The 17,003-nt window shown below is 28.5% G+C and overlaps 1 protein-coding gene across 2 annotated transcripts in view; it reads right to left on the reverse strand.

Annotated features, from left to right (window-relative positions):
• Nucleotides 1-10,597: 10,597 nt before the first annotated feature.
• LOC120771302 (CDK5 and ABL1 enzyme substrate 1) overlaps nucleotides 10,598-17,003 on the reverse strand; it is a 58,571-nt gene continuing 52,165 nt past the window's right edge. The window contains exons 5-9 of one of the 2 annotated variants that reach the window (XM_040099236.1): nucleotides 14,732-14,764; nucleotides 13,004-13,118; nucleotides 11,383-11,573; nucleotides 11,094-11,298; nucleotides 10,598-11,010 (exon numbers count right to left, since the gene is read on the reverse strand). In XM_040099236.1, coding sequence (XP_039955170.1) covers nucleotides 10,870-11,010; nucleotides 11,094-11,298; nucleotides 11,383-11,573; nucleotides 13,004-13,118; nucleotides 14,732-14,764 — 685 coding nt within the window. In that variant the 3' untranslated portion in view covers nucleotides 10,598-10,869. The remainder of the gene's footprint in view (nucleotides 11,011-11,093; nucleotides 11,299-11,382; nucleotides 11,574-13,003; nucleotides 13,119-14,731; nucleotides 14,765-17,003) is intronic. The other variant, XM_040099237.1, reaches the window with a different exon arrangement.

Here is a 17,003-nt window from a genome sequence, read left to right on the forward strand (position 1 = left end):
GTTTAATTAGCTCATGTCACCGCTGCTGCTGCTTTGTGCCCATGCGGCTTGGTGCGACGCCACGCTCGCTTGCCTGCTTATCTGCTGCGCCGACACAACTTGGCGTGGCGCTTAATTAAGAGTGAAGCGAACGCTTCTTGCATTATGTCCAATTCGTGAGTCGCTGCTACTGTTTGCTATTTACCGTTTATGCCCTCCAAAACTTACGTTTACGGTCGATGGTTGTTGCTGATGGCTTTGAGGACGAAACCATGCATAGCGAAAGCGTGCGTTCCCTTTCTGCCGCTGCTTCTTCTGCCAGATGGTCATCATCTTAATAACGTGCACAAAGATAATAAAAGAGGCAATTAAGACAGTAATCTACTCAGTAGATGGGCGCGCAGAAGCGCATGAGTCATATGGGTCGCTTTGATGTACAGATTAAGTTCACTGACTTCTAGGCTTGGATGTGGAAAGGCGGTGGGAGAAATATATCACTCAGAAGCCTCTGCGAGATGTTAGACGGAATTGTGTAACTGTGTAACCTTTTCGTAAATTGTGCGCCTTCTTGCTTTCCAGTTTCTTTCATTCATTTAGATTGAAATATGTCTTCTATATTGATTCTCAGCGGAACTAAGGCTTAAAACTATTTTTAGTAGAAGCTATGCCTGGCACTTTATGGTTGTTGTAGCAGAAAAAAACATTCCTGATGTAATGTTGTGGGATGCGGACGAGTTGACGGTACTCGCTCAGTTAAAACTCCGTTTCGTTCTGGTTGCAAGAAACCGAGTGCTTTGAGAATGGTGCTACCACTAGTCGATGACCGTCTACATCAGATACTGAGACACAATATAATGTCTTCTTCTTATTTATTGGCGTAGACACCGTTTACGCGGTTATAGCCGAGTTTACAACGACGCGCCAGTCGTTCATGGTGACAATCCAAGTGTAGCCAGGTCCTTCCCCACCTGGTCTTTCCAACGGAGTGGAGGTCTTCCTCTACCTCAGTCTCCACTGGCGGGCATCTAACTCAGTTCCAATGCCTGGTTTGTCGAATTCCATTTTAAGCTTATCTGGGTGCCTGGCCACAGCGGAGTCGTCGGAAATTGTAAAGCCGATGAACTTGCAAGAAAAGGCCTCCATATCCAAATTCCATCGGAATGGCCAATGGGAACGTTTAGTAGTTCCTCTGTTTTTGTGCACCCGGGCGCTGGATCTCTGGGATTCTCGCGAGCTTAGCAAGCGTTGGTTAGCAATTAGTACTTGTGGTGTTACAAAAGCCTTCCAGCCCAGAGTGGAACGTGAAAGTGGTATTGAACTGATTTCTTTTAGCAAGGCTCACGTCCCCGCAATGATAGGTGTCCTAACTGGATACTGTGCTATTCGCACTAACGCGATCAGGCTAAAGATTTTAGAGGACGCAACTTGTCAAAGTTGAAATAAGCAAGATGAGATGGAAAAATCTAGATACTTTCTCCTACACTGTTAAGCTTTTGAGAGCCTAAGGGTGAAATATCTCAGTCGCCATACTTTTTACGAACCCGGCGTATAAACTGGACGTGATATTAGAGCTTCAGCAAATCTGTAAAAGACTCTAGGTGCTTTATCGACATACGACGGTCTCTTTGATCCATACTTCGTAGTTCTGGGTAGCACAGCGGACAATCGCTTCTAGCTGTCCAAGTGGAACTACTTGTGGCCTTACATGAAATCAGCCGATTTTCCTAACATTATATAAGTTATGGAACGTTTTTTCTTGTTATCGGTCGAAAAATTAGTGTGTGATTATCAACCGGACTACTTACTAAGTTCCAACTGGACCACCCTCGTATAAAATTCGAGCTGTTATTAAAGTATTAAACGAGCATAATTACACATGCAATTAAAAGTGACGATCTAAGGCTTTTCACCGTTGATTTATGGCCATATTTGTAGTTATTAGGGTGGTCCAAAAGTGTCTATTTTAACAGAAATGAAGAAAATTCAACTTCTTCTAAAATAAACATGCAATGCTTCGCACGTAAAACGTTTTTGTTGTACGTTTGAGTTCCTTACTTTCTACGACTTAGCGAACCACCCTAGTGGCTTACTCAAAATAGGCAAGTGGCCACTGAACAAAAGCTTTTGTTTTTAAAATTTTTCACTACTGAATGTTTAATATAAATATTTATTAGACCGTTTGGCTTGATGGCCGTCCATAGTGTGTGTCGTCGTCCCCAATCAGTCATATGATATGATGACATTATTCCAACCGACTTTTTTCCGCAAAACACCAGGCGCACAAATCCACGCAGGCAGCGCACAAATGTTTGCGGTCTCAGCACTGCAGCGCTGCATACACGTTCGTACGCCACACACACGCTTCGTCTTATGTCTATTCAAATGCGAGTAAATATTTGTTTGTTTTGTGGAGCGGAAGAGCCAAAGGCGCTGAGTAGGCAGCGCCTACAAAACGGTTCATTGACGTTACGCAGCTTATCAGCGCGCAAAAGGCGATAAGAAAGCCGAATCTATCGCTGGGGGAAATCACACTGAGCCAGCGAAGCACGTGCAGTAGCTACACAAACAATCAGACAGACGGACAGCTAGAAAGCAAATAAATGCAGTGGATTACAGAAATATTAAACATGCGTGTTTATGTGTATTTGTGTGTACTTGCGCGTGTAACAAAGGCGACAGTAGAAATGCTTTGACGAAAAAGTTTGTAGATCCATTGGAGAATTGGGGGAAAACAACATGACAGCGAATGCAACAGTCCAACCAGTGAAGATGGTTGTGTTGTGTGGGGAAAAAGACACGATAACATACTTATATGCATGTAGGTAAACATAAAAGCTATGCTCACGCAACAACAACAGCAATGTGACTTCCAGTGGCAAGTGGCAGAAAGCACACACGGTCGGCTGAACGCATGGCCTATCGCATAGGCGCTGGTAGAACATCGTGTGTGTGAGCCAAATAAGTTCGAAATGCATACTTACATATATACATGAATGCATACATATATACATACAATAATACATATATACATACCAGTCTACAGTAATAAGTATGTACATACATACTCATACAGCAGACCCTTTGTACATACATAAATGCGCAGGAATGCAAGCCGGCACTTGAGTTCTGTTGGCTTGCTTTTGGAATGCTCCGCGTTGCGCACGGCCATTGCGCTCGACCAAATTACACCACTGCCGAGCCAAATATGCACGTGTATATGTGTATGTGTGCGTGAAGTTACAGCTTGTTTGTGTCTAGCAGTTGTTGCTTTCTGTGCGCCTAATCAAATGACAAATAATCGATCGAAATAATTTATTGATTTCTGATTGATGAGCGGGCAAAGCAAATAATAACGGTAATAAAAAAAACAATAATAATAAAAATTCAAGCAAAAATATGACTTCGGCTGCAGCGAAGCTTGAATACCCTGCACGAATGCATTTCTTGCTGCATGAAAGGGTATAAAAAGGTATCTTGACTTTGTGCGTTCAGTTTGTATGGCAGCTATATGCTATAGTGATCCGATCTGAGTAATTTTCTTGCAGATTATAGTGTTGGTTTAAAAAATGATTCGTGCCAAATTTTGTGTAGATATCTCTTCAAATAAAAAAGTTTTTCATACAAGAACTTGGTTTTATGCGATCAGTTTGTATGGCAGCTATATGTTATAGTGATCTGATCTGTATAAATTCTCCGGAGATTGTAGCGTTATCTTTACGAATAGTTTTTGCCAAATTTCGTGAAGATATTTCGTCAAAAAAAAGTTTTCCATGCAAGATCTTAGTTTTTAACGATCAGTTTGTATGGCAGCTATATGTTAGAGTTGTCCGATCGCAAGAATTTCTTCACAGATTATATTGTTGCTTTAAAAAATTATTTGTGCCAAATTTCGTGCAGATATCTCTTCAAATAAAAAAGTTTTCCATACAAGATCTTCATTTTTATCTATCAGTTTGTATGGCAGCTATATGCTATAGGTGGCCGATCTGAACAATTTCTTCGGAGAGTGTAGCATTGTCTTGGAAAATAATCTATGGCAAATTTCGTGACTATATCTCAAGAAATAAAAAAGTTTTCCATACAATTATTTACATGTACATATGTATGTATGTTTGTATGTAGCTTCTACTCCTCGATCGATTCACCAATATGCTCGTCGCCTTTTATTGTTGCCTAGCTATGTATGTATATATGTATGTATGTATGTGTGTTTGACAACATGTCTGCTTTCAAATGCAAATCAGTCGAAAACTTTGCTTTGTTAGCTTTTGGCTTAAAATATCATGTCTTCACACATTTAGCTACACATGTTTGTTTATATATTTCTTTTACCTATATTTCAAACACATTTTTTTTAATTTACATTATTATTATAACACTTTTTTTGATGTAGCGGATTAGTTAGCTTTAACTGCGCGGCTCGCAGTATGCTTAGCAGGTGGCGTAGCCGAAAAAAGAACTCCAAACTAATATTAAAATATTCAAAACCATAAAATTTGGTTAACAAACAAGCGGCTGAAGAAACGAAACAACAAAAAATACTAATACAATCATACAGTCATAGTGCATTTGCTTGCCGGTTTGGGTTTATGCTGCGGTCATTCCCCCCGCGCTTGCTAAGTGCTCAGAAATTCACTTCTAAGCACTTTACATAGCTATACTTATACAATAATATACATACATACATAAACATGTATTGTTGTAGACCGCTTGCGTGGAGCCCTTTTTGGCTCAACGCTTAGATTTCGTGTTAAATTTTTGAGTGCTCCAAGCCTTTCGGCGAGCAAACATATGTACATGCGCACAAACGTATGTGTAAATGCAGTGGAGCACGCAGTGGCGTTCACTATACACACGTGCATACATGTATGCACGCATACATACGTACATCTACATACGAGTACTTCGTTTGGCACTTCGGGCAAGTTTTCTCGACTCCAACTCCATCCTCTTTGAAGTAATTTTGTAGCATTTAAATTTCGTTTTTGGATTTGAAGTTATGTATATGTTTATATCGATATATTCATAAGCATGCATGGTATGGATGTTCAAATAAAAGCTAAGAAGTTCTATGAATACGTTATTGATAATTTTTCGACTGTAAAAGCTTATTTTATGACAAAAAATGCTTAGACAATCCATCTTAAACATTAAAACTTAAGTGTCTTGGTATAAATATCTTCTTCTTGTAGCTTAAAAGGATATAAAAGGAGCTTTTCCTTGGTTTTGATCGTTAGTTTGTATGACAGCTATATGCTATAGTGATCCGTTTTGCACAATTTTTTCGGAGATTGTAGCGTTGCGCTGAAAAATAATCTATACCGATTTTCGTGCAAATAACTTGTCACATAAAAAAGTTTTCCATACAAGGACTTGATTTTTGTGGAATATTTTGTATGTCAGCTATATGCTATAGTGATCCGTTTTGAAGAATTTGCTCGGAGAGTGTAGCATTGTCTTAGACAATAATCTTTGCCAAATTTCGTGAAGATATCTTGTGAAATAAACAAGTTTTCCATACAAGAACTTGATTTTGATTTATCAGTTTGTATGACAGCTATATGCCATAGTGATCCGATCTGAACGATTTCTCCGGAGAATGTAGCGTTGCTTTGGATGTTAATCTGTGCCAAATTTCCTGCAGATATCTCATCAAATAAAAAAAGTTTTCCATACAGGGGTTTGCTTCTGATCGATTGCTTTGTTTGGGAGCTATGGATATCCTTTCCACTTCAAGACTATAGGACCAGTAAATATTATCCTCCTTTCGTTCACTATTCCACAAATGGTATAATGTTTTTTAAACTATAAATTGTACGTTTATTAATGTTTTGAAAACTCAGGACAGTTTTGGGTTTCTAATACATCGATTAAAGTACAATTTATGTTCCCTCAAAAGACCAGAACGTTTACTAGTATTAAATTATTTTGTATTAAACCCGAAGTTATTATGCATCTAATTATAATTATACCTAAACTGAGTTTTATGCTTTGTTACACACACAGCATACCTACATACATATATTCCACCGCTTTTGCCCCTTTGTGTATGCTTTGATTTTTTAAAATTTATACTGCTGTAATGCTATAGCTTGCTTTTACATATCGTCACATAATAAAAAATTCGAAATTGAGTATCCTATTGATTACGATTCACTACTTCAAATTACATACATAATATTACATAGGTCCAACATTTTCAGGTTCTGCGCTCATATATGAACCAGTATTAACCAATATCAAAAAAATTTTTTTTCACTCTTGTTCCATTTTATTTAGTGTTTCATTCACGCCACTGTAGATTTTCGCAAATGTTGTTACGTTATTTTGCATTTTAGGTGACGTGTGTTTCGAACATATTTTTTATAAACACTGCAGAATTCCCTCATTGTGAAAATACAATTTTTATAATTCAAAATACATCTTTCAAGCGCTTGTAATTAAAAAATAATATATTTTTATATTTATTTCACACTTGAAAATGGTCCAGCATCTTATGGTACAGTGTACTAATTTCTAAACAGACAAAACACCGCTCATAATAGATATATGTCTTTTTATTTTGAAAAAATATGTTGTTTGTAAATAAAAAATATAATTGTAATTCACAATAATATAATTAACATTCCCCTAAAACATGTTTGAGCAAAATAAGCAAACTTAAGATTATAAATATGCTAAGTACAAGCTTATATTAGTATACATGTAAATAAAAGAAGACACTTAAAAAACACAAATGCTTAAAACGCTTATAAAACACGCACCAAAACCTAAAATTGTTTTAATATAATTTTTGAAAAATGTTTACAGAAAAATATATACATATGTATGTATGTATGTATGTTCATAAATTTTTGTTTTTGAACTTAATTTGATTTTTTTTATAAATTTTGATTTTGTAAGAAAATTTTGAACTTTAAAAAATTTTTGAAATTTAAAAAAAATTTTGAACTTTAAAAAAAAGTTTTGAATTTTTAAAAAAAGTTTTGAATTTTTGAAAAAAGTTTGAATTTGAAATAAAATTTAAATTAAAAAAAAATTTGAATTTAAAAAATTTTTGAACTTTAAAAAGTTTTTAATTTAAAAAAAATTGTATTTTTAAAAGCATACTAAAAATCAGTTGCAAAAGTTCACAATTTTTTTTTTAACTAAAATATTTGTTACATACTAAGCAATTTTCCTTTCCTTTTGATTTAATTTTTTTTGGTACGAAATAAAGAACTTTAGAAAAACAAAACTAAATTACATTAAAGTTTATATATTTATCCCATATTTCTTACATACAAAAACAAGCAAATACATATTTTACATACAAATACATTATATAACTTGCAAGTGTGGCACATACGCCCTGTTCTCACGCACTAAACTTAATTACATTGCATGAACTTTATACAGTTAAGCTTAAATATTATACATAGAAATATCAAAACGCCGCAGCATAATATTAAGTAAACATATGTACGCATTAAATACGTCGGATATATATTATATACTATATATATATATGTATGTATGTATGTCTATCGAATATTTCTGTGTGTTTTATATTAAGAAAGCCTTACGCTAGTAATCAATATATGTATGTACATACTTATGTATGTGTAGCTAATAATTTGGTGCTTAACATTTTAATAACATATGCTTGGTTTAAGTAATCATTTAATTTTTTTATAAAAAAATATTATTAATTTAATTTATTATTATTTTTAATTTTATAAAAAATATTATTGTAAACTGTATTTAAGTTAAGTTTTAGCTTTTACATAATTTCACTTTTTTGGGTTGCTTTATTTTAATTAGTTAATTTTTTAAATTTTTTATTAATTAAATATCTTTTTTTTTTTTCATTTGATTAATTAATTTTTTTTTTTTTTCAATTAATTAATTTTTTCTTAGTAATTATTTTTTTATTTTCAATTAATTAATTTTTTTAATATTCAATTAATTAATTTTTTATTTTCAATTAATTAATTTTTCTGAATTTTTTAATTAATTTTTTTTTTTAAATTAACTAATTAATTATCGAAATAAAATTTTTTGGTTCGAAATCGACAATTCATTTACTTTATGATTAAATTTTTTGGTTCAAATCGAATCAAAGATAGTTTATAGCTTAATTTTTTAGTGCGAAATCGATACTAGTTCGCTTAATAGCTCTACTTCTTTGTTCGGCCTGTAAGCGCAATATTCAGTTAAGTAATTTTTTACATTTTTTTTTTGCTTGCCCGAAAATAAATTTAATTTTTTCTTACTCGATCTATTTATTTCTATTAAGTTGGCTACAATAACTCTTTAATTTGCATTATATTTAATTTTGTTTCTGCATTTTTTTTCAATAATTACATCTAGCAGCACAAATTTTTTTCTAATATCGGTTTTAGTAAATTTCGTATATTTCTTTTCGAAGTATTTCTGTTGTAATTAAATTGTTTTTATAATTTCGTGTAATTTTCCAAAAATATTTTTGATAGTAATGTTATTTTTTTCAATTTCGATAGATATGCTTGCTAAAATTTTTCAAAAGTACTTTTATTTATGTATATAATTTCGTTAAATTTTCAAAATTTTTTAAATTAATTATTTTTTTACTTTTTAAATTTCGATCAATTTCCACAAAATAATATGTTTAAAGTTATCATTTTTTATTTAATTTTTTTTTTTTAATTTTCCAGTATTACTTTAATTTATATAATTTCGTTAATTTTCCAATTTTGTTTTAAATTAATTATATTACTACTTTTCCAATTTCGTTCAAATCTCTCAAAGTTAAAGATTTAAAGTTATAATTTTTTATTTTATTTCTTTAATTTCCAAAATTATTTTTATTTATATAACATCGTTAAGTTTTCCAAAAAAAATTATTTTTATCTAAATATATTTCAACTCTTTTAATTTCGTTAAATTTTCTTAAGTTATAATTTTCTAATTTTTTCTTTTAATTTTTCAAAAATTACTTAAAAAATCCGACTCAGGTATTTCTTAATTTCGTTTGTGTTTCCAAAGTATTATTACGAAAACGGAATTTTGCTAATATTTTTTCACTTTTTCAAAGCATTTGTGTTGCAGTAATTTTCAATTAAATCTCGTTTACTTTTTAAAAGTTTTTGTATTGTGTCATATAATAATTTGTCGCTGTTCACTTAATTTATGTGTAGCTAGATATTTATGTAAGTATATTATGTATTAATGTATTTTAAGTGCTAATATATAATATGTAAATGTTTACGTTTGCTCAGAGAATTTTTTTTTAGGTTAGAATTGAAAAAAAAAATTCGGAAAAAAAATATTTTTTAGGGTAAATTTTTAAAAAATAATTTTTAGGTTAAGATTGAAAAAAAGAAAACTTTTAGGTTGAAATTGAAAAAAAAAATATTTTTAGGTTAAAATTGGGAGAAAACCAAAAATTTTGGCTTTAAATTAAAAAAAAAACAAAATGTTTAGGTTGAAATTGGAAAAAATACATATTTTTAAAATAAAATTGGAGGAATAACATCTCTTGATTAAAACTAAAATTGAAAAAAAAAAAAATATTTTTCGGTAAAAATATTTTCAGGCTAAAATTGAAGAACAAACATATTTTTAAGTTGAAATTAAAAAAAAAAAATTTTTAGTTTGAAATTGAAAAACAAAAATATTTTTAGTTCGACATTGAAAAAAACCTATTTTTTTAAATTAAAATGGAAATTATAAAAAAATTAGATTAAACTAAAAAATAAAACATTTTTAGGTTTAAATTGCAAAAAAAAAAAATATTTTTAATTAGAAATTAAAAAAAAAATATTTTTGGTTTGAAATTCAAGTTGGAAAAAAAATTTGATTCAATTTTTTGGTTTAAATTGAAAAAAAATGTTTAGTTCGAAATTGAAAAAATATTGTTTTTAATTATGTTTAAAAAATAATGATTTTAGGTAAAAATTAAAAAAAGTCAAAAAATAAAACTTAGTTTTAAAAAATAACTTTTACAATACCGAAATATATGAAATTAATTGTCTTTTTTTTAATTAAAAAATGTAGTCATCGGCATGGCAATAAAGGGCGCATGAGTATTAATTAAAATTAATTATGCGCACGTATTTTTAATTATTAATAAGGAAAAAATTATAAATCAAAATTAGAAACGCATTTTTGTGTTTGAAAAATTGTTAATTGAAACCTCAAACCTTTGCTAACATTATATATATTCAAAAAAAATCGACCACAAATGCATTACATAAAATTAACCTTAAATTAACGCCGTACACGCTTAAAACATAAAAAAAACTACACAAAATAATTTTAAACAAATCGCCATAAAAAAAAAAAATTAAAAAGTAGTCATAATAAAGTCAAAAATTGCTTATTAAACAAAATATTTGCGTATAACTTCGGTTTTCTCTGCAGCAAACTATAAATTTCTCTTGCGCTCTTATAAAGTGTTAAAAATTTTAATCACAATGCTTACTTCACTAACCTACTTGCTATAAAAAAATGTTTTTTGTTTGCTCTCTTAGCGTTTAAGTACAAATTTTCGTTTTACTAAAAATCTTGTGTGGTAATATTTTTTCACTCCCAAAGTTTTTTTCCACAAATTTAATTTTGTTATATTTTTTTATAGTTTTCTCTTTCACTTATATACGAAATTTCCATATTTCAATAACTCCTTCATACATAAAATGCATACAGCTGACATATTTAGCTAGCTGACTCACAAACAAATTGAATATCAATTCGTTAAACTTCTTCAAGTCTTCCAGCAAAGCACTATTCCGCTCTTAAAATTCCATTTTAGATTGCCACATATACTTCTCGCCGCAAGCGCGTTCATTTCTTGCTGCTATTGCGATGCCGAAAGTAATAACGCGATGTCACCGCTACCAAGCGCTTTTCGGCAAAGCGTTTTGGCCAATTCTAGGATTCGTAGAGCAAACGCTGATAGTGCGGCAATACCTCATGCATGGGCACATGCAAGCTGAACTCCAATGCCACAAGCACGGCGAATTCCGAAGCGATTAGTTCCTTGCGATTGACACGAAAAACGCTCTCGGTTTTCTGTTGTTAAAAAAACATAAAATTAAAATTAAATTAATGAAAAATTTTAAATTATTACACTATGAATTTCAGCTCATACACACCTCAATTAAGCTCTTCAGCGATTCACCTTTGACATCGTTCATTTTAGCGCTTAGCAGCAGACAGGAGCCTGCGCATAGCTTGCGATTACTCTTGTTGATTAGATTGGCCAAGATCAATTTCTCAAAGTAGACATATGCTTGCGATATAGTGACCAAATCAATGCGACTGTCCAACTTGTTGATGCGACGCATTTCACGCTTGATGCTGTGTGAGTGGAACAGAAAAACAAAAACAAAAAAGTATTAGTGAGCAATTTTTACAAGTTAAAAGTTGTTGATTTGTGCTCACCTTCGTAATTTGCTCAGCGTCAATTGTATGTGTGGAAATTTCTCACGGAATTTATCATTCAACTCCTTCTTCAAGTCCGATGGACGCACATAATCGATCACCGATGTCATGTATGACGTGAATGTGAGCAAAGTGCGATGCTTGCCCGCAATCAATTCGGGATCATCCAAAATATTTGCGGAATATTGGAACTGAAAGGCGGAAAAGTATAAAAGATTGAATAGAATAATTAAACAATTTTAATAAATTAAGATTAAGTTGTATTTAATTTATATAAGTTATAATTATGGAGTATATATTAAAAATTATTTAGATATTTAAATAATTTAAAAAATTAATAATAATTATGTAGTAATTAATCAATAATTAATTATCAAATTAACTAATAACAAATATTTGACTAAAAAAATAATTACAAAAGCTAATTATATAATAATTAAGTAGTAATTAGTTTTAAAGTAATAATTAAACAGCTAATTAATTAAAATAAAATCATTTACTTAATAAAATTTCAAATTTATTACTACTATAAAAAATCAAGAATAATACGTAGTAATTAATTTTTATGAAAAATAATTAAGGAGTAATTTAGCCATTTTTAATAAAAAATTATTTTGATTTAAAATTAAGTAGTAATTATTTTATAATTATTTTTATAATAATTAAGGAGTATATATTAAAAATTAACTTCGATTTTTAAAGAATAATTTAATAAAAAACTTTTACAATAAAAAAATAAAATTAATTGTACAAATTCAATTATATAATAATTATGAAGTAGTTTAGCAATTTGCAATTCAAAATTTTGAAGAAAGTAAAAAATTAATAATAACTAAGTAGAACTTATTTTTTTAATTAATTAAAAATATTTACATTAAAAAATTAAATTAAATATGAAATATATTAAAAATATTTGGATTTTAAAGAATAAATAAAAAATAAAAAATTAATAATTAATAATTTAATTAATAATAAGTAATATTAAAAAAAAAAAGTTAAATAAATTTTAAAAATTTAATTATATAATAATTAGTAGTAATTTAGCTATTTGTAATTAAAAATTTGAAAGAAGTAATAAATCAAAAATAATTAAGTAGGAATTAATTTATACCTATACATACATAGATAATAATTAAGGAATCTATATTAAAAATTATTTATATTTTAAAGAATAATTTAGTAATAATTAAGTAATTATTAAATTATAAGTAATAATTAATTAATTAAAAAAAATATTTATATTTTTATTGAATAAATAATAATTAAGTAGTCATTAATTTATAAGCAATAATCCATTATTTAATTAATTTAAAAAACAAATTTTTACATTTCAAAAATTTTAATTAATTACACAAAGTTAATTATATATTAATTAAAAAGTAATTTATCAAATTTTATTAAAAAAATATCTATATTTTTAATGAATGTAATAAATCGATAATATTTAAATAGTAATTAATTTGTAAGTAATAATTAAAAAATAATTAATTACATAATTATTTAGAATAATAATTTAAGCCAGTTAATTTAAACACATTTTATTACAATTCAAAAATTAAATCTCAAAAATACTTAATTAAAAAAGTTAATAAAAAATTATGTCTCAAACTCCAGAACTCACCTGCATGCCGCGTGTACCGTCTGCATTCAACAATAAACTATCATCCAAATCCAATTTAAGATCCGGTGTCGGACTTGCGGTACTATTGCGATTGTTGTTGTCATAAGTGAAGCACCTAAAGCGAAATTTAAAAAGAAATACAATTAACGTTAACATTGAAAAGAAACGATTTAAGAATTGCATACATTTAATTTAGCAAACAAACACATGCAAAATGTAAAAAAATAATAATAAAAAAACAAATAAAGTATATAGAAAAGTTGTTGTATATTTTGTATGAAATGAAGATATTGTGTTATGAAATACAAAAGTATAAAATGAAATTTTCCGAACTACATACAAATATTGCTGTTGTGTGTTATGAATTTGTATGACATTATGCTGTTAGTATTTGTTGTATGCAAATGTTAGTGATTTGATAGCTAAAAACAAAATAGAAACAAAATTCAAATGTATGAAGAAAACTAAATTGAGCAAATTCACTGTCTGCGCCTATAAGTAGACTATACTTTTGATTAATTTGTTTTATATTACATAATTAGGACGACAATCAGTTCAAAAATACAGAATTATGAAAGTTTCATACAGCCTAATTATTTTACAACTACATAAAATTAATAATTTACCTAAAACTAATTAATTAAATGATTTTCTGAGACTAATGCTCGTTAATTAATTTGATTCACTGTAATATTTAAAAATTATTTAAATTATAACCCTTAATTTACCCAATTTAATTAACGCAATATAATTAAATTTTTATTTTTAATTAAATTAATTAATTAATTAATTTGATTCACTTAATATTTAAAATTTTATTTAAATTGTTAGCTTTTATTTTCTCAATTTAATTAATACAATTTAATTATTTCTAATAAAATTAAATGAATAAATTACTTTTATTCAGCGTAATGTTTAACATTTATTTAAATTATTTGCCTTGATTTACTCAATTTAATTAACACATTATAATCACATTTTTATTTTTAATTAAATTAATTAATTAATTTCATTCGCCTTTAATATACTCAATTTATTTAACACAATATATTTAATTTTTTTAATTATTAAAATTTAACTGCTGTCGAACAATTTAATTTAATATTACAATTAAGTGAAAATTTTGCAATCAACTAAATTACTTTATTTATTTAGTTTTAGTAGCCAATGTTAGTTTTTAATATAAATTTTATAATTTTTAATAAAAATTTTAATTAAATTTTGAATTTCAAATTTTTTTCATTCAATTTTTAAATAAAAATAGTTTTAAATCACTTTTGTTTGAATTAGTTTTTAATTAACTTAATTAATTTATATATAAATAAAAATAAAAAAAATAATTTTCAAATAAAAAAATAAATGTAATACCATTTCAAATAAATATGAACTTTGTTCACCAACAACTATTAAAATACCAATATTTTTTACACTATGCAACAAAGTTTTAATTTAAATTTAAACAAATTTTTTTACAACATTTATTGGCACGTAAATCATATTTAAATACGAAAAAAAATCAACACAAATTGTTAAAAAAAAACTATCTTATATCGCAGTTTAGAATTCTTCAAATATTTTTTAATTTTTTTTTTTTTGTTTCAAACACCTGACAACCAATTACTAATACAAACAACAACTTCTACTTCCAACGATTAGCAGCAGCAACTCTATTTTACAATTAAATAATGTAAAAAAATTATTTAATTTAATTTTTTTATTTTTAATTACCATTTTCCCTTTTGCCAGGTTATAACTTTTGTCCTGCAAATATAGCGCGCAAATAAAAAAAAAGGTTCCAAATTAAAATTTTATAACATTTTATGGAGTTTGGCAGCATAATACTGTGCTTGCAAGTTGTTTGTGTGTTTAGTAGTATTTATTTTGCCTGCTGTGCACTTTGCAATGTTACAGCGGAGAAAAAAATAAAGTAAAATACATATATGTAGACATATTTTGCTTTGTGCGCAAATACCTAAAGAGAGGAAGAGTTGACAAGCCCTACGACAACATGTGACTTGGTAATTGAATATCAAAGAAAAAACAAAAAAATAAAAGAAAAAGCAAAAAAGAAATATAAAAATTAGCACTTTTGCTAAATTGACTGAAAATAATACAAAAACACAGAATTGAAAATAAAAAAAAAAAAAAAAAATACTTAAAAAGTGTAAAAAAATACTTAAAAAAATACAAAAAAAATAAAAAAAATTTGAAACGATTTTTGTTTGAAAAAAAAAAATCATATAATTTATGCCGTCCGTCCAAGCCACTACTTACATTACCATAAATATTTGTCACATGACGCCCAAAACAATGAAGGCATAATTTTACTGCCATAAAGTAATGAAAATTTTTTTATAAATTCCAAAGCGAAAAAATATAAACAATGTAGAACAGTTTGCATCAGCAAAGAGATTCATATTACTTTGGCAATTACATTTTTTTTATAGAATTTTATGCTGTAATGGCAACGGGGTAGTGAAAAGAGTAGTCACAAGTAAACAATAACGAAAACCAAGGTGTCAAAATGCAATAAGTTACGGCGTAGTTAAGCGTGAAAATTGTAAAAAAAAATAATTAAAAAGCAACACAACAACAGTAAAGCGATCATAACCACGCCATAAGGGGCTCGTACAGCTGATGCAAACACTTTTTACTGAAAAATATTTACATGACAAAAAAGAAAAAAATAAATAATGAAATAACAGCAACATGTAAAGACTCATTGGATGAGGCAAAATATTTCGATAATTTTTGGTATTTTATAACTAGTACAAGAAAAACGATTATCTCGGTTGTACCCAAGCCTGCACTAAAACAAACTATTTTTTATAAGAACTAGTGACTCGATCTGAACAATTTTTCGCAGATTGCACCATTGCTTTAGACAATAACCGCTGCCAAATTTCGTGAAGATATCTCGTCGAAGAAAAAGGCCTTCCATACAAGTCCTTAATACCGACCGTTCAGTTTGTATGCCAGCTATATGCTATAGTGTTCCGATTTGAACAATTTCTTCGGAGATTGCAACATTGCCTGAAACCATAACTGGTATCGAATTTCGTGACAATATCTCGGCAGATGAACAAATTTTGCATACAAGCACTTGATACCAACCGTTCAGTTTGTATGACAACTATATGCTATAGTGCTCCGATCTGAACAATTTCTTCGCAGATTGCACCATTGCCTTAGGCAATAACCCCTATCAAATTTCGTGAACATATCACATCAAATGAAAAAGTTTTCCATACAAGATCTAAATTTTTATCTATTAGTTTGTATGGCGGCTATATGTTGTAGTCGTCCGATAACGGCGGTTCTGACAAACGAGCAACTACTTGGGGAAAAAAGAACGTGTGCAAAATTTCAGCTCGATATCTCAAATACTAAGGGACTAGTTCGCGTATATACAGACAGACGGACATGGGAAAATCAACTCAGCTGATCAAATATATATTTTTTGTACAGGGTCTCCGACGTTTCCTTCTACGTGTTACAAACTTCGTAGCAAGCTTAATATACGCTGTCTAAGGTATAATTACAAAAAAATTACTAAAGTCAGAGCCTTGGATTCACCTTGCATTTCACTGCAAATATGTACACATACGTTTGTCTTAACATTTATAGGCAGATTTGTTGGCCGAGAAAAATTCGTATGCAGCGAAACTTTAGCTATGTAGTTATAAATCGATTGAGATCACTGATCAAATATTTATATATCTCTGTAGAATTCTATGCTTAACACTGAAAAAATCACTCCTGCCCTGCGCTCAAGTAGACGATAGACTTTTTATAATGCCAAAAAGAATTAAAAAAATTAAAATTATGAAAAAATTAATTAAAACAAATTAAATTAAAAAAATTAAATATAAAAAAATTAAAATTAAAAAAAAAAATTAAAAAAAATTAAAAAAAAATTAAAAAAAAAAATTAAATTAAAAAAAAAAAAAATAAATTTAAAAAATATAAATTAGAAAAATAATATTTGAAAAAATTAAAA

This window comes from Bactrocera tryoni, chromosome 3 (genome assembly GCF_016617805.1).
Source record: "Bactrocera tryoni isolate S06 chromosome 3, CSIRO_BtryS06_freeze2, whole genome shotgun sequence".
NCBI lineage: Eukaryota > Metazoa > Arthropoda > Insecta > Diptera > Tephritidae > Bactrocera > Bactrocera tryoni.